Source organism: Sturnira hondurensis, unplaced genomic scaffold, assembly GCF_014824575.4.
Source record: "Sturnira hondurensis isolate 20B ecotype Veracruz unplaced genomic scaffold, ASM1482457v3 Scaffold0014384, whole genome shotgun sequence".
NCBI classification, from domain to species: Eukaryota; Metazoa; Chordata; class Mammalia; order Chiroptera; family Phyllostomidae; genus Sturnira; species Sturnira hondurensis.
In genome coordinates this window covers 13290214-13314404 of record NW_028087015.1, presented here as the reverse complement: position 1 = coordinate 13314404, position 24191 = coordinate 13290214, and the positions used below count along the sequence as shown (strand labels likewise).

Here is a 24191-nt window from a genome sequence, read left to right as displayed (position 1 = left end):
ACACTACCAATGTCATTTTACTAGTGCTTAAAAATGTGGAAGTGTGATTGAAATGCATTTTACCTGCTGACGTTTTTCAAACTCCAACTTGATCCGGGACTTGATGCAATTGCACGTGTCCTGATATGTTTGCTGCAGAGCAAGTTCCATGAGGTGCTTGTGGTACGCTCCTGCCAGGTTCCCACAGATGAAGATGATCACGTTGGCCAGGATCTAAAGACACACAAAGAACCACTCAGTATGGGGCGTGTGTCTAACTCTTGGATGCAGCACTAACACAGCACACTGTAGCACCAGTTTTCCAAGGGATGCCTCTGCAGGAGGTTGATTTCATTTGTGTCCAAACGAACATTTTTATTTACTTCACAGAAACAGCTATTGCCTTTGGGGATTCTACTTCCTTCTTGGATCCATGCTCTTTGATGGGTGACTTGGCAGTCCCTTCTCGTCTGTGGGCTCAGTTAGGTTTGCTCATGCTAATGGAGTGTGGGTCCGAGTAGCCAGCCCAGGCTAGAAGGCCTGGCATGTTTTGAGTGGCTCTTTTGTGCTTTATCAGGAAAAGAACATGGTCTGGTTCGCTCACTGGTCCCAGGAAGTTAAGAGATTCAGGAAGCAAAGCCACTCCAGACAACCCAGTGTACTATCGTGTGCTGCTGAGATTTCATGGTTGCGACACGGCATGACTATGATACTAGGTGACTGACACAGGATCTCTCTCCCCAAAATTGTATTAGCTGGGTAAGTAATATTTACATTGACTTTTGTTTATGTACAAATACAGTAGCCTTTGAAAACATAAAATTTGTTATTTTATTGATGATGAAAATAATTCACGTTCATATAAAAACAAAGAAGGCCAACTTCCACTTTTACAGGTTCAGGGCTACACCCACAGGTCTGGCAAGAGATGCATGGTCGCACCTGCACACAAACCTCATTGCCCTTCCTTCACATGACCCCATGTCTCACCAAACAGGTAAGCAGCGGCATCAACAACAAAGGCAGGGCATCTAACACCAAAAGTTTTGTGCTTTTCTCTGAGGGCCTCCCACTAACACAGGTCAGCTTATCCCACCAGACACCTGGCATGGTGAGCAAGAGCAGCTACGACTCAGACTCCCAAGCAAGGAGATTTTTATTGTTAAGCCTTGACGGTTCCCTGTGGTGGGGCTTCCCAGAGAACCACACTGTCTGTCCTCTGCGCAGTGCAGTCACCTCTCCCAGTGAGAGCTGGATGGGTTTATCCGACTGAGAGGGCTGGGAGAAGCATCTGGGCGCCAGGAAGCTTAGCCCCTCCCTGGCCCCTCTCAGGGGGTCTTCCCCCTATGGAAGGTGGTCACACTTCTCTACTCTCAGCCAAGTCATGATCTCCCTGGACCAAGTGCCCCTTTGCTGGGGGCCAGAGGAAATGGTGAATTCAGGGGAAGAGTGACAAGTTCATTTGGGCCAGACCCAAGCCACGTTATCCAAATACCTATAATCATAATGAAGATTATTTTCTGTTCTCCACCTGCGTGATGCCCTTATCTATTTCCCCATAGGTCTGAGCACAGGTGGAAGGCAGAGGAGTTGATTATTTGCCTTCTAAAATCCATTCTGGGGATAGATAGGTAAAGCAGAACAGAGTTAGAACTGGGAAGAATGGTGGAATGAGCTTCTCTATGAGTTAATGCAATGCCACAGAAGTGGGGAAAGAGTTGTTCAGACTAGAAAGGGCCTTTGCAGTGTCCCATCTAACTCCCTCATTCACAGGTACTGGAGGCGGAGAGTTCTGGGGGCTCACCCGCATTCACACAGCAACACCCAGAAATACACTTGTGTGTGTCCATATGTCATCTGCCCTCTAGTACTACAGATAACCAAACTATTAACTGTGGGTATTGTATTGCATGTGTGATGCATGTGTGTGACATGTGCACATGGGCTGTGGATGTGATGTGTGATTAGTGTGATGCATGCATGATATGTGTGTATATAACAGGTGTGTGAGATTTGTGTGATGTGTAATTAGTGTGTATAATATATGCATGAATAATTACTGTGTATCATATATGCATTTGATACATGTGTGCTAGGTCTCTGTGATTTCTGTGTAATGTTCACATTCACGTAGTTTGTGTGCTGCACCACATGTGATTTCATGCATGTGATATGTATTGCACATACACATGTGTCACTGTGGTGTGTGCACATGTCACCCTGTGGGGTGTGTGTGGTGTGCATGTGTGGCACATGCATGTGATCTGTGTGGGATCCACGTGTGCTTGCAATCTGTGTGTGTGCACCTGCTCAGAGGGTGGGAGCAGTCTTCAGTGTTACCTCCAGACACTCTTTCCCACAGCAGCACTGTCACATGTCACCTCTGTGAATGTCAATCATGTGAGCACATGGGAAATTTTGGTCAACTTTTTTGGCTTCCAACCTGAGTGAGGGCAGGTCCTCCTCCAGCTGACAATGATGAGTGTGAGTACTTTGCCCAGTGGCACACTGTTAATTAAGGCCTGCCATAACTTGCTTCTGCAAAATGACCATCTACTTTGTTAAAGACTCTCCAAACCTTGTCACACTGAACTTGTTTTTAAGAACAGTGCACAAATAATGCAGGCAATGAGAAACATCAGCACAAGCCAGATGGCTCAGAATTAGAAAACTACTCTCTTTCTTTATTAAGTGTAGCTGAACTAATAACAAAATAACTGATCATCTATGAAAGCTATTCCTTTTTCTCCTTAGGAAATGTCTTCAAAGCAAAAATGTAAACATTTTAGAAAGTCAATGCCTCCAAAATAAGAACCAAATGTAAGCAGCAGAACTGAGGGAAGCCATCATCTGCCCCGGGCCCGGAGTTGGAAGGGGCACTTCCAGAACAGCCACGCGGTCTCTGCCTGACCAGCCCTGCACTGTGATGGGACCAAAGGAAAATCCTGCTTTCGGGTATTTGCTCTAGACTCTGCCTTGCTTAAACCAGTAGGCAGTTCAAACAGTTCCTAGCGGTAGATAATTGGAAAGAATACATTTTCCAATTTCTATTTGGATATGCAAATGCTTAAGAAATAAACAGCTAGAGTTTCAATGCCAAGTAAAATACTGTATTTCTTTTCTGATGAAAACAATTAATCAATTTAGAGACGTTTTCTGATAGCTGGTTTTATCCTAAAATATTGTACTCTAAGGTTAACAGAATTGGCTCTGGTGTTTTCACAGCCACACAAATTTACAAATATAATTGATGTCCTAAAGCATTCTTCTTTCAAAAGGTATCTTTATATAATGCTTTAGTATAGAATCTAGGACACCACAGAAGTGATGTGGTTAAGGTTTTCATTTCAAATACAATTCAAAGCATTTCATTTTCTAGAGAATTGTTAAGAAGAACACACAATAAAAATTCTATTTTCACAATGTTGGATTTGTTTCATAACATTGCGCTGTCTCGATATCTTCTTTTAACTTGTTGCTTCATTTAGCTCCTCTCACATCTGTCAGAAAACAGAAGAGGAGTCTTGGCCTCCCACGGGATGTCTTAAAGGAAACAAGTTTGTCCTGAAGATTCAAACCAGGGCTTGAAATCAAACACAGTGCATCACCTGGAACCCGTGCAAAAGGGCCTGCACCAAGAAGTCATCACAGGAGCCTGGTCGCCCCGCCACTCTCCACTCCCATCTTCACTTTATATAAGTGGGGCAATTTGTCGAGGTTTATTAGGGATTCTCATGGTTAATACATCCTGAGCTGGAGGGTGAAGGCCACACCTAGCAGCAAATTGTTATTCTGCTTCTTTCCTAACGATCTTCACAGCTCTTCCAAACATACCTCATATCTTTTTATACTCCCAAGAGTCCAGAAAGGATAATGACCAGGAAGATAAACATATTTTACTGTTTCACTTCAAAGGCAAAGAAACAAAGGTCTAAAAATTAAGATGCTCTCGCTGTTGGGTGCACAGATGCACCTTTCCTTCTCCTTGCCTGCCCCCAGGCACGTCATCTTTGCCTTTCTCCCGAGATCTAAGGGCCCATCTGTGACCTGTCACCCTGGTTCCTGAGCCTGTGCATCCCAGCTGGCTCACTTCTACTACCTCTGTAACTTTCTAAATAACCTTTCTATTATAATTTGAAAGAAACTAAAAAATAAGAGACTTGAGGGAAAATCCTCAGCCAGCCTGGCTCTCAGGCTTGTCCTTGTACTGTCCCTCACTGCCCCAATTCACGTGGTTCTGGTCAGGTTCCCCCAGCATGATCAGAACCTCTACTAGGGTGTGGGGAAGGGATTTCTTAAGAATTTCTAAAGAGATATGTGTTACTTTGCAAGAAGCTAACATTATTTTTTGTTATAAAGCATTTGTATCTCATGCTATAAAGAGAATCCATCATTTAAGGTGATTTTAAGTGGCTGCGTCGTGGAGACCCCCTGTCCATGGAACATTTAACTGGTGATGCTCATATCTGTGTATGTTCAGAGGAAAGTACGTTGAGGTCAAGCTGCTCCCAGCCAGATCAAGTGACCAAGGGTAAATGATTTGAGAATTACTTCACCTGGGAAGAAACCATTTATTAATTGTGTGAGTTCAATGACTTTGAATACCGCAGCAATTAGCTGGGTTAGGTAACTACTCTGATCCCCCATGATTCTGAGATATGGTGGATATTAAGGAGTTTCCTATTCCCATTTGTAACTTTACGTTAAGGCTAAGAACTATAATGTCCGCAGAATGAGCAGGCAGCACACACGCAAGCTGAGAGTAGGGTGGCTCCTGGTGACGATCAGAACACCATCACTCAATGACTCGATTTCTCTATGAACTAACTGCACAGGGTGGAGTGAGGGGAGATAACAGGGCATGTGAAATAGGTCATCAGTTTAAAACAGAAGAGATCATACATATGCAAAAATACCAATTATAAGTAAAAAAAAATAAAAGTGAATACAAGAACTTGATGAAGAGAACCACACATGAATATTCAACAAGCTCAGTGCATCTCATAAGCATCAAATGTGGCTTAAATAAAACAATGCTCTTGCTGGGGGGGGGGAGGGAGAAAATGATCAAGCAGGCGTTTCGTTAACTGAGCTCTCAAACATGGCTGCAGAGAACCGCAATCCAATATCCTTAGCATTTCTTTCAATCCCCTAAGAATTAAATTTGCTATATGCCCTGGCATCAAGATTTCTACTTATTAGTTATTTATTGATAATACAGACCAGAAACACCACACTGTGGCTAATGATATCCAGTGATCTTTAGGTCATATGTTAGAATCATCTCCTAGTTTAAAATCTCTCCAAATGAGGAGTGGTGAAAGCAGAAAGTGTTATAAACTGAATGTCTGTCTCCACAAATTTAGGTTAGATAATTAGGTTTAGGCGATGCCATGAGAGCTGGCCCCATGATGGGCTTAGTGTCCCTGTAAGGAGGGGACGAGAGCTTTCTCTCTCTGTCTCGGAGCCACGTGAGGACAGAGGCCATCTACAAGCCCAGAGAAGAGCCCTCACCAGGTACTGAATCCACAGGCACCTTAATCTTGGACTTCCAGACTCCAGAACTGTATAACATAAAAATCCATTGTTTAAGCTACTCAGTCTGTGGTGTTTTTTAATGACAGCCCAAATAGACTAGAAAGTTATAAAGAAAATTGAAAGAATAAACCACCTAGGGCAAAAGACTGGAAATGAAAATTAGAGGTCAAATGCAATTTGATTTCCTATGGAAACACCACTAGAAATATACAGTACTGTTGATGGTGGTTATTATTATGTTCATTGTTCTCTTTTATATTACATGTTATTACCATGTCCTTCTGAATAGCACACATTGTGTTATTTTTCCAGCTAAATTTGGGCTGAAGGACTAGAGAATCTTATACATAGATAGAACTCAAGTCCAGTATAGGAATTAGATACAACTGGAAGGGGGAAGTTTGAGAGCCATTTGCTCCTCCCAGAAGTGCTCCACAAACTCATAGCAAACCAGCTGGAAGAGACCAGCCTAGAAGATACTCAAGAACTTTTCCTGATAGAAAGTTCTTCCCACAAATCAAGTCACTGAGAACACAGCTTGCCTGGAAGAGAAACCTGAAATAATCATGCAGAAACCCCAAGTTCTACTTCTCAGCTCAGTAACTGCAGATTTGAAACTGATGGAGGAAAGGTTGGCTTAATTAATAGTCAGAATGACAGAACAGAGAAAACACAGACTTTTCAGTACTGAGACTCCCCTGGAAGAAGCCTACATAAGTCTCCCTCCATAGAGATTTACAGTTCACTCTACTTCCCTCAGAGAACAGTCCTGTCACGCTGTTAATTCTCTTGTCCTTTCCACCTTTGACTTCAAGCACAGAGAACAATTTCAGTTTTCAAGGTTTAGCTTCTCTCCATCCTGGGAAGAGAGAAGAGCTAATAAATTGGCTGTGTGGAAAGTTACAAAGATGAAAAAATAAAAAAACATCCTAACCCAGTTCAATGATGAAATATCTCTAAAGAACTATATTGGACCTTACAGTTCTGAATGAGAGACTTCTTAGGTCTTTAAGATAAGTTTAAAAGAACTATTAAACCCATAAATCAAAGGGGCCAGTCATTTCCTTCCTACTGTTGGCCTGCTCTATAGCCACCTGTCCAAAGCCAGGCCATCAACCTTTCTCTCCCCACTGCCTCCTGTTTCAGCAGAGCTCTAAGCCCAGTTCCTGGGGCACCTGTGATTACAAAGCACTTTTGTTAGAGTCAGTCTCTGTCAGGAGCCAACACTACCCCAAAGCTTGCTGACACAGTGAATTTTGATTGCCCTCCTTGTAAACCCCATTTGTAACCTACACAGTAGTTGGTTATAATCCATAAACTTGGACTAAACAGACCAAGCACAATGTACCTTGCTGCTCGTGACTAAGAGGACATCTATGAAGGGTAATAAAACTAAATGTAGATAAAAAATAGAAGGTGACAGAGAAGGACACATTTGCCAAGGGGTAGAGGAATAACAACACGAGGAGAATACAGCCAGTCTTGGGCATGAACTTAAACATGATATTAAGTGAACTTAAACATGGTATTAGTAAGTGCTTCATAGAGAAGCAAGAGACTGCAGAGTCCCCGTAAGACAGTCATGGACTCCACACTCAGGAGGAAATCGATGAGTGTCGTGATTCACAAGATCTGCTTTGAATTGGAACACCCTTCACAGGCAGGGCAAAAATGCTCCATAACAGCACACATGATTCAAAAAATAAGTCAGTTCTTAAAGGCATAACTAAAACCTTTTGTGAATAGGAAAACAAAAATGCCTATTATAAATTAATTTTGTATCTCTCATTAATGATACTAATTATGGGAGGGAGTGCCTGGCAGCAACTCCCATTTTCATAGAATAAAAGGCTGAAATGTACTTGAAAGTAGACTCTCCCCAGAGTGTTCTCTTGGGGAGCCTCCTCCACCACCTTCCTGCCCCTGCTGTATAAGATGGGATTTGATGAGTGTTTTAGCCCGGTTCATGTTGAATCCTCATAAGCAGTGTGTGGCATTTCTGCAAAAGAATCACCAGCCCCAAAGTTTTAAGAAATTTAACTTTTAACCTTTATTTTATAAATAATTTGTTTTGAAAACTCAGTATGATATTGGTGTAGACTGAATTGTGCACCCTGCCCCCCACAATCCCATCCCAATCTGCAGAGTGTTCAGGAAGAATGCAAAGGCAAGTTTTTAAACCCACTGATGTAACACTCTTTGACTTCTGGTCAGTTTCAACAAAAGACTATCCATTAGTTTGGCTGACATCTCCCAGAGGCATTCTGTTTCCTCCCAAATGGTTATGACTACCATGGACTGGGCAGCTTAAACAACTAACATTTATATGCTCATAGTTCTGAAGGTTGGAAGTCCATGATCAAGGTGACAGCAGAGTTGGTCCCTCCCAAGATCTCTTTCCTTGGCTTGCATATGGTAACCCATTTGCTGTGTCCTCCCATGTTTTTTTCTTTGTGTGAGCTTGTGTGCTCCTGCTGTCTCTCTATGCTTTCTAATCTCTTTTTCTTGTAGGGACACGAATCAGCTCACATTAGGGCCCTTCCTAATGGCCTCATTTTAACTCAATCACCTCTTCAAATCCCTTGTCTTTGAATACAGTTAACATTCTAAGGTACTAGAAGTTGAATCTTCAACATGGAAATTATTTTTGGAGGGAACACAATTCAACCTATAATAACATGATATGGAGTTTTAAAGAAAAAAATTTTTTATGAATTACCAGAGAATCCACTTAAGGGTTAAAACCTGCATTCCTTAGGAATTTAAGGTTGGTAATTCTTTTGCAAAAATGTCACATACCACTCCTGATGGTTTGATGTGAACAAAGATGAGACATCATTAAATCATTTCACTCAATAAACCTTTACTGAGCATTCATTTGCCACAACCACATTTGATACCCTTGCCCCACCCCCTCCAAGGAAACAAACTCCATCAGAATGAATGCACTAAAATAGGCCAAAGGTAAACGTCCCGAAGTGAGTGAACAGAGGTACGTGATACAATGCAGACTTCTCAGGAGCTGGAGGGGTGAGGTTTTGCTTGCAGTTGCTAGGCTCTCAGGGTGATGACCACAAACATTCTGTCATTAGGAATCCTTGCCAGCCATCTGTCTTTATGAGAATAAAGATGCTTGTGGCTGAAGGCAGGCAGCTGATAACCTGAGCATACTTCCTGCAACATTACTATAACATTCTACTCACAGAAAGTGAAGCCACTAGTGCCGAGGTTCCCAGATTCTCTTGGCTCACAATTTTCTTGGCCCCTGTTGTCTCATTAATTTTTTTATAGCGCTACTTCAAAGGACCAAGAGTCCTGATTATTATGTAGTAAGGTCCAAACAAGTGAAATACTCTGGGAGGGGGAAAGCCAACACATATATTGAAATAAAATATAATATTTTAAATTCATTCTTTAATAATCAGTGACTAAGTATGGGCCCTCAGTACCTACATGCTTGTTGAGCATTGCATAATGTCACAAATCTTAGATTCCAACTTGACACAACCACTCACATTTCACTCTTGTCTTGATTCCTGCATGTACTGGCTTTTGTCACAACTGCCCCAAACCCATCTTTACAATGAAAGGAATGCTGTGCCATCAGATGTCACCCTTGAGTTTGTGGTTTGCATGGTGTCTGGCAGATGTTAAGTGCCACCGTGTTGCCCTCCAGAACTTACAGTATCATGAGGTACGCTTGGGTGCCCTGGCACACCGTTTGGAAAACAAGTCACTAATGAAGTACACTTTCAACAAAATAAATATATTAATGAATTAAAGAAGATAGAACGTTATTACAATTATAATGGGCACACTACCTATTTTCATCTTTGTAAACTCTGAGAAGGTATATTTAATTGAATCAAAATGTATGAGACTTGCTTGTAGCTTACAGAGAGGTGCTTGTTTCTGCTAAATAAACCTGATCCCAAGGTATTACTGTGCATAGTTTTAGAACACACATCTCAGAGTAGCTACAGGTTTAAACTTCTGGGTTAAAATCTTCCTTGTGTCATTGTCAATAGCAGGAAATTCATCTCCAAGTTCACTGGTCTTCCCTGGAGACCAGAAGCAGGAATTTAACATACCCCATGAGTCTGGTGTCTGTCGAAGTCTCAGCCCCCAAGATGGCACACACACAAAAGGTAAAAAGTCTCGTGAAATGACAATTTACAAAGGTTTCCAGATGGTGGGCATCACACACACTTTTTCAGCTTTTAAAGAAAAGAAGAGATAAAGACCACACCCTCATTCGGGACCATTGTAATCACATTTACAACTCCAGTGATTCCAAGTCTAAATGCTATTTTTGAGGTGAATCAGCATGCTCCCTGATGGTGGGAAGCACTGTTTCACTCCAGGAATGAAATCAATCCATCTGAAGCTACTGGAATTCTACAGAAGATGTGTAAGAAGTCAGAAATAGTCCCATCAACTTTCTAATGGACATATTACATAATAAATCTGTCCACTAAAGAAATCAACAGTAAAATTATTAGATGAGCAATCCAGAAGTACTAATTTTTAAGGACTGTAATAAAGAGTAGAAATCCTAGTTGAAAAGTAATGAAGTATTTTTTTATTTTGTACCATACATAAATCAGGCATTAACTAATAAAAGCATCATGTACTATTTCCCAGTATATTTTAACTATTTGGGAATCAATTTTTTTCAAAGATTTTATCTATTCATTTTTTAGAGAGAGAGGAAGGGAGGAAGAGAGAGAGGGAGAGGAACACGGATGTGAGAGAGAAACACTGATCAGTTGCTTTGCACTCCCCCCAATCTAGGACCGAATCCACAGCTCAGGCATGTGCCATGACAGGGAATTGAACCAGTAACCCTTTGCCTTGTGGGATGATGCCCAACCAACTAAGCCACGCTGGTCAGGGTTATTTGAGAAGCATTTTACTGTCTTTATGATTTAACAAGACCATTGGGGATATGAAATTAAATAGAAGCAGCAGAAAAATTGATTGAATGTTTAAAAGAGAGTAGTCTGAGAAATGATCTTTATACTAGAAAGAAAAGGCAAGCAGGACGCAGAGCTTTCCATGGCCCAGGATCCTGATGGTTGTTTCTCTAATCAGAACAATTGAAATGCTGGGCTTGCTACAGGGAATAGTTTCACACCTCAAGAATTTCTATAGGCAATCACTTCACTGAAAGACGCTGATGGGCAAAAAACGTGCCAGGCATCAGAACCACATAGGAGAATTGGAATGGAGGAAACAGTTTGATGTTAGAATGTGCATTTAGAAATTGCTTTTTATAGTTGAAATTTGACAACCAAATTCCACCATTTGCAAGAACACTTGCTAACTTCCACACAGAAGTAAACCACAAAGATCTGGACCATGACCTTCATCAATCAGTTGTCACCAGGCAATAGGGACTCCAGGCTCAGTTCATTCCTGACAACTTCTACTTCGTCAATCTCTCCCTCATTATATCCATCCCAGCAGCAAGAAGCCTACCTCCTAACCACGTAGTATCTTCCCTTAACACATAATACAACCCTTCCATCTTCTTCATTTCTCATTTTCCCTTTGTAAGCAAACCTCAAAGTCTTGTCTACTTAAGCTCTTTCTATGTTTTTGACATCTGACTATCCATATCCCACTTCAAACTATGTAGCAATCTCAAGAAGTCCCTGCAACTACTCTTGTCAAGGTCACTGGTCACCTTTAATTTTGCCTTTAACAAACCCATTGACCTCTTTATGTACTACCTACCATGACTCCTGGTAGGAGCTTTCCCTGGACAAGAATCCCGACCTCTTTGGACAACCTGGGCTCCACTCTCCCTAGGGTATCCCTAGATGCCTCCACCTTTTGTGACTCAAATGCTTTACTTTCTAAGTCGCTATGTATGTCCCATTCCCTTTAAGCCCCCGATTTCCCCTATAAAGTATCATCTGTACTCCTGGTTTTTCAACAGGATCTAATCAACACCAATTTCTATAGGTGGGCCTTTAACCCAGATCCTCCTTCGGAGGTCTGGACCCACAGGAGCCAGAATCCCCACTGCAATGTCTCACAGATTTAGCCCACATTGAACTTTATATATGTTCCACCCCATCTGCATCTTCAACTTCCCTTCATGCCCTACCTCTAATTCCATTCTTTCCTTTTAGAGGTCTCATCTTTCCAGGCTCAAGGCCATTGCCCACCCTGGCCACCTGGCTGGTGCATTCCTCTAGTGCAGGTGTATACTTCAGCCTTTTGAAAATTGATGCCTTAACCAATTCATCTTCAGTGGGGGCCATCTCACCCCCAAGAAGGCAAACACTGGTTCCTGAGGAAAGTGAAAGGAAGGAAGGAAGGAAAACAAAACACATTAAATGCATAAACTCAGATAAGCATACACCACATAAATATGCCTATGCAATCAAATTTGTGGGGGTCAGTTAGGGAAAATTATCTAAAAAGGCCCCTTGAGGAAGTAGTAATAGAGATACGTAAAGAAACATTGCCTTGAATGTTTTATCTCCATGCCACCTGTGCTGTCTCCATGCTCACAGGTGACCAGTGGCTTTTTGCTTTGGAGAGAAGTGAGAAGTAGTTTCATACATCTAGCTGGTTTACTCAATAGTCGTCTCCTCACAATAAATTAAGCAGTCAGCAATCTGCATTTAAAAATGTTTTGTTACAGCAAGCCAGCCTTTCAAGCCTGGTACAGTCTGGATTCTGAACCGCATCACACTTCAGAGCTCTCCTGACCGCAGGCCACACCCGACAGAGCAAACACTCCCAGGTGGGCAGACACTACCTGTGTGGACAGGCTTCCCCGGGAGATGTCTTCTGTCGGATTAGATCATTCTTCAAATAAGAACCAATTTATTTATAGCTCCACCAGCCACAGACTTAAACATACCCTTCATAACCTGTTTATCTTTCCTATTTGGTAATTATATAAATTATACCCAATTGTGCAGATGGCTTTTGCCATCTTTTACAACTATAATGAATCTAATCAAAACACTACCATCATACACAAATGTAAATTTCATGCACGGACGGCTTTATGTAGGAAAGCAAAGACTTATCTTTTAAAAGTATGCCGCCAATTGTAAGAAGGGGAAAGGCCTAGTTAAAGAACAAATACAAATGACCCACAGACAGGGACAGCAGCGTGGGGACTGACTGTGGGAGCAGGGGTGTGATGGGGCAGGGAAGAGCAACAGGGCAAAATTGGGACAACTGTAATAGAACAACAACAAAAAATAATTCTAAATGCCATACAAATACATCTTCTGATGTGTTTTCAGCACCTGACAAGATAAAGCTTTGTTGCGGACTTTTCCTCACGAGCGCTCACCACGCCACAGTTCAAAAACAGGCTGTGCATTAGAACCACTCGCACTATAAAGAGATACGTGCCCGGAGCCCACTCCTGGAGGGTCGGCAGGTTGTCATTTTTTAACATAACTCTCCCAGAGCGGATATGTTGTACGCTACTATCGAAGAAACTAACTCATAAAAAGTAGATGTCTAACCATCAATAATGCCAGAACAAATAAACAATTCAGGTAGGAAAGGAGCTGAGAATTTAATAATGGCTGATGCTAAGGAGGACGAGCTTCTCTTAGTGGAGGTGGGCTTTGCCGTTTAAACTAACAATGCAAGGTTATGATGTGATTCTTTAAACCATAAGAAAGAAATCCTGCCACTCATTTAGGAGGGCTCTCACACTGATTATTGGAAGGAGGTAAAGACTGTAGTGATAGGAGTAGAAAATTAACTTGGATAAAGCTTAGTGGTAGGGTAGGATGAGGGGAAAGATAGAATGAAATTAGTAAGAGATGAATTAAGGCTAACCTCAAATACTCACATCCAAACAGTCAAGTGAAATTTCAGACAACCCTCAGTAACAAATGAACAAAGACCAGAGGTAGAGATTGAAGACAATATGTACACAGGGTGACATCCACTCTAGGAAGGACAGGTTCCCTATAACTTCTAAAGGAATATTCTTAAACGCACTTTCAGAATGCTGGGGCCCTTACCTGTTGTGTAAGCATGAGCTCACTTTTGAATGCGAACAGCAAACATTCAGTAGTTTGTAAGACAAACGGAAAACAGAAATCGGCAAGTTCAAACTAGTTCATAAGTGAGCATTCTGAAGTTGTAATTCCTTCTCTGGTTCCTTTGTTAAAGCAAGTCAGCATCCTGTGATAGCACTTGAATTAATGAATCTGATTAAGTTTGCATTAATATTTAGGGATCGCACTGCAGAGCCTACAAGTGGAGCCTTTGCTAATAAAAAAAATATTGCATTTAAAGGATCATTGCCCAAATTTAGATTTAAATGCAAAGCTATGTCCTTAACCAGTAATATAAATAATTAAATAAGACATTAACTTTTATTAAATTTCACTTAACGATTGTTTAATTAATCGATGCACAAAAATATAATTGCATAATTTTTTTCAGGTTTCTCATTCGCTTTCACCCACACATCACCGTCTGATGTAGGACCACCCTACACTGTGGTAGGGGCCGTGCAGAACCTGTAACAAAGCATCCGTGGACACCCCCAACAACACTGTAGTTCCTGCATGAGTAGGTTTTTCTCAGTTTACCAGCAGCTTCAAAATGACTGCACTGGCGCTTTCCGGCAGCGGAGATGACCACAGCACCACATTCACAACAGCATCCACTTGTATATTTAAAAGGAAAAAAGTCTGGTGAATTATGCACTTTGGAGTTTGTTATTACCTACAAAGTTAATAGCTGCTCTTATTAATTCTGGCATAAGATGCGATGATAATATTAGATGGTGCAGTGGGGACCTGCAGGGTTCAGGACAGGCTAGGTTACCCAAGCACTTTGAAGGAGCGGCAAGTGCGAGTGATCAGCTAGTGGAGACCTTTCCCACCCCTTCTCCCTGGAACCTCCCACTACAAAGGCTGGAAATTCACAGATTTGCTTTTCCAAGTTTTTATGTAACTAGGAGTGAAAGCAGATGTGAATGAAATTGCCTTCAGAAGAGGAAGAATCCCCGTGTCAGCTTTAACTTCCTAGTAAAAAGTAGCAGATACAATTCATGGGAAACTTCCACTTTCCTCCTCATGGTATTTGCTCTCAGTGTAGATGAAATGGCTGAATCTTCAGCAGCCTCCACGTGACTATGAGAAAAAGCCAACGGACTCCGGGAAGCATCAGTCCTGACTTCATTAATCTGCTGGACCTGTGTAAGTAGACTTCTACCTTAGGATTTCTTTTTACTTGAGACAAATAAATTTTCATTTGTTTAATCTTCCGTAGTCTGGTTTTCTGCTTCTTACAGCCAAATATAAGGCTGACTCATATGACTGGCGTATCCCAATTGAGTCAGTAAACGGTCTTCCCCATGTGGTGGCATACACTTCTGTTCCGTGTTGTTTTCTGAGTGTGTTGGGTATTCAGAAAATGAGTTAAGATTACACATAAAAGGTATTATCTATGGATGTACCTTAACTGGCTGGCAGACCAAGATGAGAGGAAATTTAGACCAATCTGAGAAAAATGAACCTCTTTATGGAGACAATAATGTCAAAAGAGGTTTGAGTTGGAGAGGTAGATTGGGTAAGTGTGGGAGTGACTAAAAGGGATTTCTAGAAGGTAGGCCTTAAGCTAAGTATTAAAAGGTAGGGGTGAAGTCACTCCATGCCTCAAGGTCTGAAAATTGAGAGGAGGTAAATCCAGCCAAAGTGGGAAGATGACCTGGAGTGTAGCAGCTGGAGGGATTAAGAGAGAACATTAAAAACAGGAGACATGTGCCCTGGCTGGTGTAGCTCACTGGATTGAGCGCGGGCCTGTGAACCACACAATCGTGGTTCGATTCCCAGTCAGGGCACATGCCTGGGTTGCAGGCCAGTTCCCAGCAGGGGACATACAAGAGGCAACCATACATTGATATTTCTCTCCTTCTCTCCTTCCCTTCCCCTCTAAAGATAAGTAAATAAATAAATAATATTATTTAAAAAGGAGACATGTTACTTCTTCAGAAACTGACTGTATGGTTTTCAGGGTATAATGAACTCACGAGAGGAAAATAGCAACGCCAATGTTGCTCAGGTATTACTTTTTGATGGTACTGGGTTGAAAGGTATTCCCCTCTTTAAAAACTCTTTTAAAAGATATGTCCACCTAGAATCTGCGACTGTGACTCTGCTGAGAAAGAATGACCTCTTTGCAGATGTAATTAGGTTAAAAGTCATCCTGGATTAGGGTTAACCCTAAATCCAATGACAAACGTCCTTATAAGAAGAGTAGACAGTGGAAGTCATGTGAAGATGAAGGCAGATATTGGAGTCACACCCCCGCAGCCAAGGGACACCTGGGGCCACCAGCAACTAGAGGAGAAAAAAGAGAAAAGATCCCCCTCCACCCACAGCTTTTGAAGGGAGAGCTGAGGACACCTTGCTCTGGGGACTCTGGACTCTTAAACTGTACGAGAATAAATCAGATTTGTTTTAAGTCATTGAGTTTGTAGAAACGTGTTCCAGTAGCCCTGAGAAATCAACACACTGGTGCACAGCATCATTGCTTCTGAGGAAAGATGAGGGGCCTGTGCAAAGCCAGGAAGCCTAGAGAGGGAAGGGAAGGAGAGAGCAAAAGCCTGGAACAGAGTCGAGGGAGGAACGAGGGGTCTGAAGGACACGATGACGGTGGCTGCTGTGAGGTCTCTCTCTCGGGTTACGGTTCTGATTGTCTCACTAGTTAAATGGATACTTTCCCCTCCACACAAATCTGTGCTGTTGAGAACGTTCCTTATTCTCAAGCTCACAGCTGAGAATGGGGCTTTGTTTTAAACACTACTGTGACTGAAGGTAAGAGTTTGGGACAGGTAAACTCCCAGAGTCTGTGCATACATTACCTTCCTACACAAAGCTCAGAGCCGGACAATTCGATTGCCCCTTTAACTGAGTTTGCCCAACACAGAGGCCTAAGGTTTACATACATAAGGGTGATGGAGTCACCTTTTCTGAATTTTCACCACAGTTATTATTTTACCTTTCAACTCATCACGGTATTAGTTTAAAATGAGCAATTAACAACAATATTAAATTGGCTTATGAAAACCACTGTCAAAAAATAAACTTGATCGGGAGCTGAGGGGACAGTGGGTTCTATGCAAAGGTTTTGACCCTGTGGCTCCATCCTTTACCTTGGGAAAGACAGGGTGGGGCCAGCTGTCCCAGATTTCAATTCCCTCATCATTGGCTAAAGGCTTTGGGACCTGGCTTAGAGGCTTGCATGGTACCAACTTTATCTGTGACTCTAAGACTATTTCAGTATTCATGGACATGACCCAAACAATGCTTCTTAGACATTTGACCTTGGACCGGTGGCCTTCATCTTAATCACCATGGCCATAACCTTGAACTTTCTAATCATGTGAAACCACCCACATCAGAAATTTCAAACTCACTATCTTCCCTTCTAGCTTCCTACAGCCTCACCTTGTCACATCACAGTGGCCTCACTGTGACTTTCTCTGTCTTTTCTGCTAATCTATCAGCCTGGCACCCCTTCTCTAGAAAGCCGAGAACTTACCCAGATGATCAGAACTTCTTCCTTGCCAATCTCCTCATAGCTACATCCTCTGTGTCCAGCCAGTCATGAACTGCCTATTAACACTGTTTTTGAGGCTTTTGACACTTTGGTTACTCCCTCCTATTTGGAAATATCTTTCCATAGTGTCTTTTCTTGATCATCCTCTGTTTCCCAGCCCATTCGTAAAGACTCCTCTGCTCCCCCAGCTCCTTACATCTTGATACTCTCCAGGGTCTCCCCTTCACTCTCACAAGCTTCAGACAGTGACCACATTGGCTCCTGTGGTTCACACAGTGCCCTACAATCCAACATCTCCCCAAGGGATCTGTGTGTCCAGCCCAGACCCTGCCCCCTCCATCCAGAACCCAGGAAAGTGCAGGCAGCTACCTACCACACATCTCTACCTGGCAGACCCTCAGGCACATTTCAGACTCTAACAAAGGAGTTTCCCATCTTCCTTCCCTAAAGTTATCCTCCCCCACTTCCCCAATGCATTTGGTGTCACCTCCCAATCACCTAAACTAGCAACAGGATCAAGTGCCTTGAAATGTTTTCCCCCCACACATCTGATATTCGCTAAGCACTGACAATTTAATTTGTTAAGTATCTATTAAATCCTGTGCATTCCCACTACTTCTGCTTTGTTTCTCTGGACCCTTGCCACAAACTCCACCTGCCCCCCCACTCCCCGTCCCTATTCCAGTGCATCCGGCAGAAGCCACTGAAGTGATGCACAAGATGCGTGCACCAGCCAGCACAGGTGGGTGATGCTGTGGCAGCAGGCACCTCTCAGATCTCAGTGGCTCACATATTAAATGTCCATTTCTCCCTGAAGCTTGAAGTCCAGCATTGATCAGCAGAAGTGTGGGGTCCCAGGCTGACACAGGCTCCATCTCAATGTGCGTGTCCACCATTACTACGGCAAAGAGAAGACATGGCACAGGGGCTCCTCCAGAAATGTTACATAGCTCTGCAAATCATTTGGGCAAGTCACCTGAGCTCAAGGGAGAAGGACGTGCAAGCCCATCAGATGCTGATGGGCACAGAATGAAAATCCCCATCAGCATCTATACCCAGGAGGCCTCTGCTTAGTCCTTGTGCAGGCAGCTCTCACTACCTGCAGCTCTTTCTGCCAACCTCACTATGCGTAAGGAAGACCAAGAGTTCACATCTCAAATCTAAAATTCCCGAAAATTCTGATCATTTAGGGGCATATCTCAGGAATTTGCATTTTAACAGACTTCCACAGTGGTTATATGTTCTGGTAATCTATGAGCCACACTTTAAGAAACACTAGCTTACAAGATCAAGTATATGCTTCTTAAAATAGCATAGGATGTCCTTGATGCTGGGCCTCAGCCCCTCCCTGGAAGTCCATTTACAGTCATGCCCCAACTCAGAGCCACCTTACTCCTTGAGGTGAGGCCACCCCCTGACTCTGGCTCCCAGCTTTTGCTCTATCTCTGCTCCATACTCACCTTCCTTTTGCTCCTGCTCCCTCCCTCCCCCTTTCTAATATTTGACCCATCAAAACCTAAGTGACCCCGGGACTCAGCCTAGACAACATTGAAAGAAAAAGGGTTTTCAGCTCCCATTCCAGTCCTAGCCTGGTTAGATGGCCTCTCCCCTCTTCTCTACCACCTGGGCACAGCACACGTCTTGTGCTGAACCTGCTCTGGGGCTTGTCCCAGGGCAGCATTATGTCTTCTGAGGACGTCCCTTCATTAGACTTTGCAAGTAAGAGCAGGGACTTTTCTACCATCAAGCACGATGCAAGGCGCACAGAAGATGTTCCACACAGGTCCTTGAATGAATCACTGAGAATGAATGAATGAATGAATGTATGGTCAATCTATCCCAGCTCAATGTACATTTTACCCCATCCTGTTTCACAGCTCCTGGAAAAAAAAGTCTCAACTTGGGAGGACTGAGTTCAGGGGACAGCAGGGAGCACTACTGGGACCCCTGATGGGCTACTCACAGCAGCTCCGCAATCTTCCAATTGCAAGAAGGCTGCACAGGCTGCATGCAGCCTGGGGGCACTGACTTCTCAAAGAGTGCTCTGTGCAGCTTCTACCAGAAGCTGCCTGAACATTTGCTTTGAATCCAGCCCAAACCACAGCCCCAGCCTCACCCTGGCCCCTGCCTCCTTCTCCCTTGCCTTTAGGCAGGCACCAGAAATAGCAATTGGCAGAGAAAGGGAGAAAGAGCAAAAACCTAATTTTGTTTCCTTGCCCTTCAGAAAGTTAAAAAAAAATGATCAAGATAGAGATTTCTGGGTTTTGCTCCTGGTACAGATCTGAACTGGAAAAAAGTCTTTTGAGCCCAGCTCTTAAGGGAGCTCAAAAATTGCTCACAGAGCAGTTTTTCCTCATCTTCTTGGTCTCCCTTTACCTCACTCTCCTGGCCTATGTGAAATTGGTGTGACTTGACTGCATAATTTGTATGTAACCCGTCTCAACTATGGTTTGAAATAAAGAGAAAACTGATAATAAAATATTAGTGACTCCAATTCACTAAGTAGAGACCATAACCTCAGGGATATATCATCTATGATACTTAATTCTATGAATGCTAGTTAATATTAATAATAATAACAATAACAGCAGCAGCAGCAACAGATGGAACACCCACTGACGTGTATACAGAACTTAGACTGGGCCAAGCACTATTTCAAGCACAAGCTATTATTAATCCATTTAATCCCATCAATGCCCCCATTTTACAGATGGGAATGTGGGATAAGAGAGGGGAGGAGATGCAGCCCTGGGTACCCTGGGAGCCAAGGTGGCCTGACTGTAGAGCTCATCAGCTTACCCACTCCACTTATCTGCTGCAGATGAGGAAATCACAGAACGATTTTTTCAGGAAAACATCTTAGGTTTTTTCTTGTTACTCACAAGTTCTTAAGGAACTATTAAACCGTTTTGTAAGCTAATCCTTCAAGTAATTGGATCACTGTTTTAAATACCAATTGTGCCATTAGAGAGGGAACAAGGAAGCTGCATGTTAGTAGCATGACCTTGGCATTTCATGTTACTTGGGTTCCAACATCCCATCCATGGTCTACACCAAATGATAGGGCTTTGATTACCATGGAAATGTATCTCCTGTCAAGGCTATTAATTTGTGCCTCAGTTATCCATCTGAAACTGGACATGTAAACCACTACTTTCTATTTTCTTGCAAGAGCAACTATGATATACATGTAGCTTGCCAACCACGAAAGGCTAGAAGTAAGGAAAAATATATCAATTTCTCAGTATGTAAAGGAATATATGAGGGCAGAATGACACCGGCTGAGAATCTTCTGGAGATGTATCCCCCTGTCAGACCCTGTAGGGGCAGGGTTTGCCCTCACCTCCTCAGGAGAGGGACTTTCCAAGGGGGGCAGGGCCCCTGCAGAGACGTCCTGCTGGGGAGGCCTCTGGGGAGGGTGTGTTCACCAGACTCTGAGGACAGTGACAAAGGGCTGCTTTGAAAAACACCACTATATAAAATACCTGGCATGCCTACCTAATTTGCTAGTATTTGAGTCATTTGTAACTTGCAGACACCAGAGCTCAGGAGACGTCAAACACTTATACTTTTGTTGTTGAACATTAGAGGGAAATTTCTGTCTCTGACCGGAAGATATGGAGAGCAAAAGGAAGAGCTTGCTTTTTCCTTGATGGTTCACACCATTTTCACAAAGCCAGAACCCGAAAACACTTCGCTCAGGTTTGGGAAGAGCCCACTAAAGTGCTTCTAACTAATTCTGAGGCTTCGGAGACTAACACAAACAACAAAAACAAAGATTTATGGGAAATGGCTCCTTCAAATGTAGCCCACTGAAACGCTCCTGAATAATTCTCAGGCTTAGGAGATGAAGATAAACAATATAAACAAAGATTTGTGAAAAATGGTTCCTTAAAAGATGAACATGTAAATATTGAAATAGTAAATGATTGAAAATTAGCAATGACAATGATCAGTAAGGAATGTGCTATTCAACACAAAATAGTAACACTAGTGTTGACCACTTTTTAGTAACAACACTGTTGTGTATTAATTTATTCTTACATTCTTCCCATGAGCTGGCACTGGGTGTGGGCAGGTGTTTGGGTGCCTGCTGCCATGTGTTCATTATAAGAGGATGATTTTAATTAGATGATGAACAAAACCACTATCCCCTTGTAAACCACTTTACCTCAAAGGGCAAATAAAACATTAAAAGGGATGGGTGAAAAGGCAAACAAATTCAGAATAATACACCAATGTCTCAAATAATTGGCTTAGAGAAGAGGTGAGGGCAGAAATAGATAGGATTTAGCAGGCTCCGGATTCTGTCCTTAAAAACCAGCCTTGAGGCTTCACTGTTCCTTAGATATAATCTTCCCTCCTTCTACGGAGTGAGGTTCCTGATATTGACCAAACAGGGGACAGGGGCCAGATCATTTTATAAGAGCTTTGATTATTTCCTTTAATAAATTGTAATAGGTTCTTAGGTGAATATTTTCTGAATACAGAAAATCCTGCTCTCCTGGAGAAGTTTTGTTTATTGGGTCATTTATGCGTCAAATACTTTATTGAGAACAAGACGGAAAAACGTCCTCGTGCAGGTTAAGTTCTGTCTGGGGACAAGGGCAATGAATGTATAAACTCATTAATTAAGTCAATAATTAAGTAGAGACGACAGAGTGCAAACAAGGCAAGTGCTGTGAGGGAGGCCCATGCATAGGAGTTCTTACGCTGCGTGAAATAAGCCAGTCAGAGAAAGCTAAGTACCCTATGACTTCACTTACACGTGGAATCTAATGGACAAATTAAACTAACAAATTAGAAGCAGACTCAAAGATGCAGAGAATAGACTGACAGTTGTCAGAGGTGAGGAGGGTTTGGGGGGCTGCGTGGAAAATGTGAGAGGATGAAGGAAAAGACCTCACAGACACAGACAACAGCATGGGGTGACTACCATGGGGCGGGGGGATGTAGAAGGTAAAGGGAGGATAAACGATGGTAGGAGGAGACTCGACTTGGGCTGGTGAACACACAGTGCCATACAGAGGTGTTGTATTAGAGAACCGTATTCCTGAAAGCTATATAATTTTATTAACCAAGGTCACCCCAAGAAAGTCATTAAACTTTTAAAAAATGGGTATAACAAGAATATACTTTCCACCCCCACAACACACACAGAGTTCCCGGCTACTTACAGGCAAAGGTCAGGACATTGAGGCTAAATATCATCATTATACTATGGAAATAGAAAGGCCAGGGCTCCTCCCTCACGTCACTCGAGCTTCCCTTCCCCCAGACCTCAGAATCCTACATGCTGCCCCTGGCTCTCCAGGCAAGTTCACGTTCTGGAGTCATGGTCCCTGCTCATGAGACAGTTTCACATGTTATACTGAAATAATCTTCACTGAGCTCACGAGATACAAAAGCTTATTTGGCTGAATCCTAAAGCGTTCAATATTAGAACATTTTATACATGGAAAGTAATTTTTGATAGTATTCTTTACAGGTTTGAGAAAGATTGCTGATGGGAAGGGCATTATCTGTGAAATAATTTGTTACAGTATTTTATTGGGGAAACAACTTTTATACTATCACTTTTATATCAAAACATCATCATGGATGGCACTAATACTCTCAGTGAGTCATACACTCAAGCACACATTTCTGATGTGCCTCACAGTTTTGGGTGCAAATTTTGCATCTTCTTCAGGGTAATAAAAATCAGGAAGTTCTCCACTGATCGCAGCACCACAGATTTCCAGCAGCCAGGAGGCTCAAAGCCCCTCTCTGCCTTGGGGTCTCAGTGTCCCTCTGGATTCATCAGGTCAATACTCCATGTCATTCAGCCCAACCCTGCCCCTCCTAGAACTCTGGTCAGCTGTGCAACTGGTTACTCTTGTCGAACAAACACAGACACTCTACACGTTACCACAAGAAAGGCTTGACTCTACCCCTAGGTTGATTTGCTGAGCAAATTGAATCTCCTATGTGTATAAATAACAAGTCTTTGATTTTATCAGCAACAGGCAGGGTCAAGATGAATGCTGCCTTGAGATGGAATAAATCAATGTTTACCCCCATGAAGGCACTGTGCAGCTGTTTCCACAGAGCTGCCTGCTACTTAGGGCTGCTGCTGGTCCCCAAACCGACATAGAACCGTCCCAGACAACCAGTTCTGCTATCGTTCAGATAAAAAAGGCTCTGGTGTAGCCCTGGCTGGTGTGGCTCAGTGGATTGAGTGCCAGCCTGTGAACCAACGGTTGCCCGTTGGATTCCCTGTCAGGGCACATGCCTGGGTTGCGGGCCAGGTCCCCAGTAGGGGGCATGTGAGAGGCAACCACGCATTGATGTTTTTCTCCCCCTTTTTCTCCCTTCCTTCCCCTCTCTCTAAACATAAATAAATAAAATCTCTTTTAAAAAGGCTGGGTGCCAATAACATCTAACTACAAAACGTAAGTAACATAAAATCTTAAGCTACATATTCCATCTTACACAGCATATCAAATCATAAATTACCAGGAGGAATTCTCATTTTCTTAAGTGCACCTTTGTAAAGGAAATAAGTTATATTTTATAAAGATAGCTCCATATAAAGGTATGTTTTACACTCTACTTTAATTCAAGTAAGATATTTTTGAAGCTTTTTTTTTTTGCTTAAGCCCTTCATCCTTTCAACCAGCCCTCCTGATCCCTCTCCCCTCTGACAGTTGTCGGTCTGTTCTCTGTGTCTGCGATGAGTCTGTTTCTATCTTATTTGTTTACTTTGTTCATTAGATTCCACAAGTAAGTGAAACCATATGGTTGTCGTCTTTCTCTGACTGGCTTATTTCACTTGACATAATGCTCTCCGGGTTCATCCACACTCATGTAAAAAGTAAGATTTCTTTTTTTCACAGTCATGTAGTATTCCTTTGTGTAAATGTATCATGGATTTTTTTACTCACTCATTTATTGATGGACACTGGGCTGCTTCCAAATCTTGGCTATTGTAAAAAACACTGCAATGAACATAGGGGTACATATATTCTCTTTAATTATAACTCTTTGTAAGATATATCATTGGCAAATATGTTTTCCCACTAAGTGGGCTATCTTTTCCCTTTGTTGATGGTTTCTTTCACTGTGCA

General features: G+C 42.5%; 1 protein-coding gene across 2 annotated transcripts in view; it reads right to left on the bottom strand.

Annotated features, from left to right (window-relative positions):
• ADCY2 (adenylate cyclase 2) overlaps nt 1-24191 on the bottom strand; it is a 353912-nt gene that overhangs the window by 161645 nt on the left and 168076 nt on the right. For both annotated transcript variants that reach the window (XM_037062983.1, XM_037062984.1), the window contains exon 4: nt 64-213. In XM_037062983.1, coding sequence (XP_036918878.1) covers nt 64-213 — 150 coding nt within the window. The remainder of the gene's footprint in view (nt 1-63; nt 214-24191) is intronic.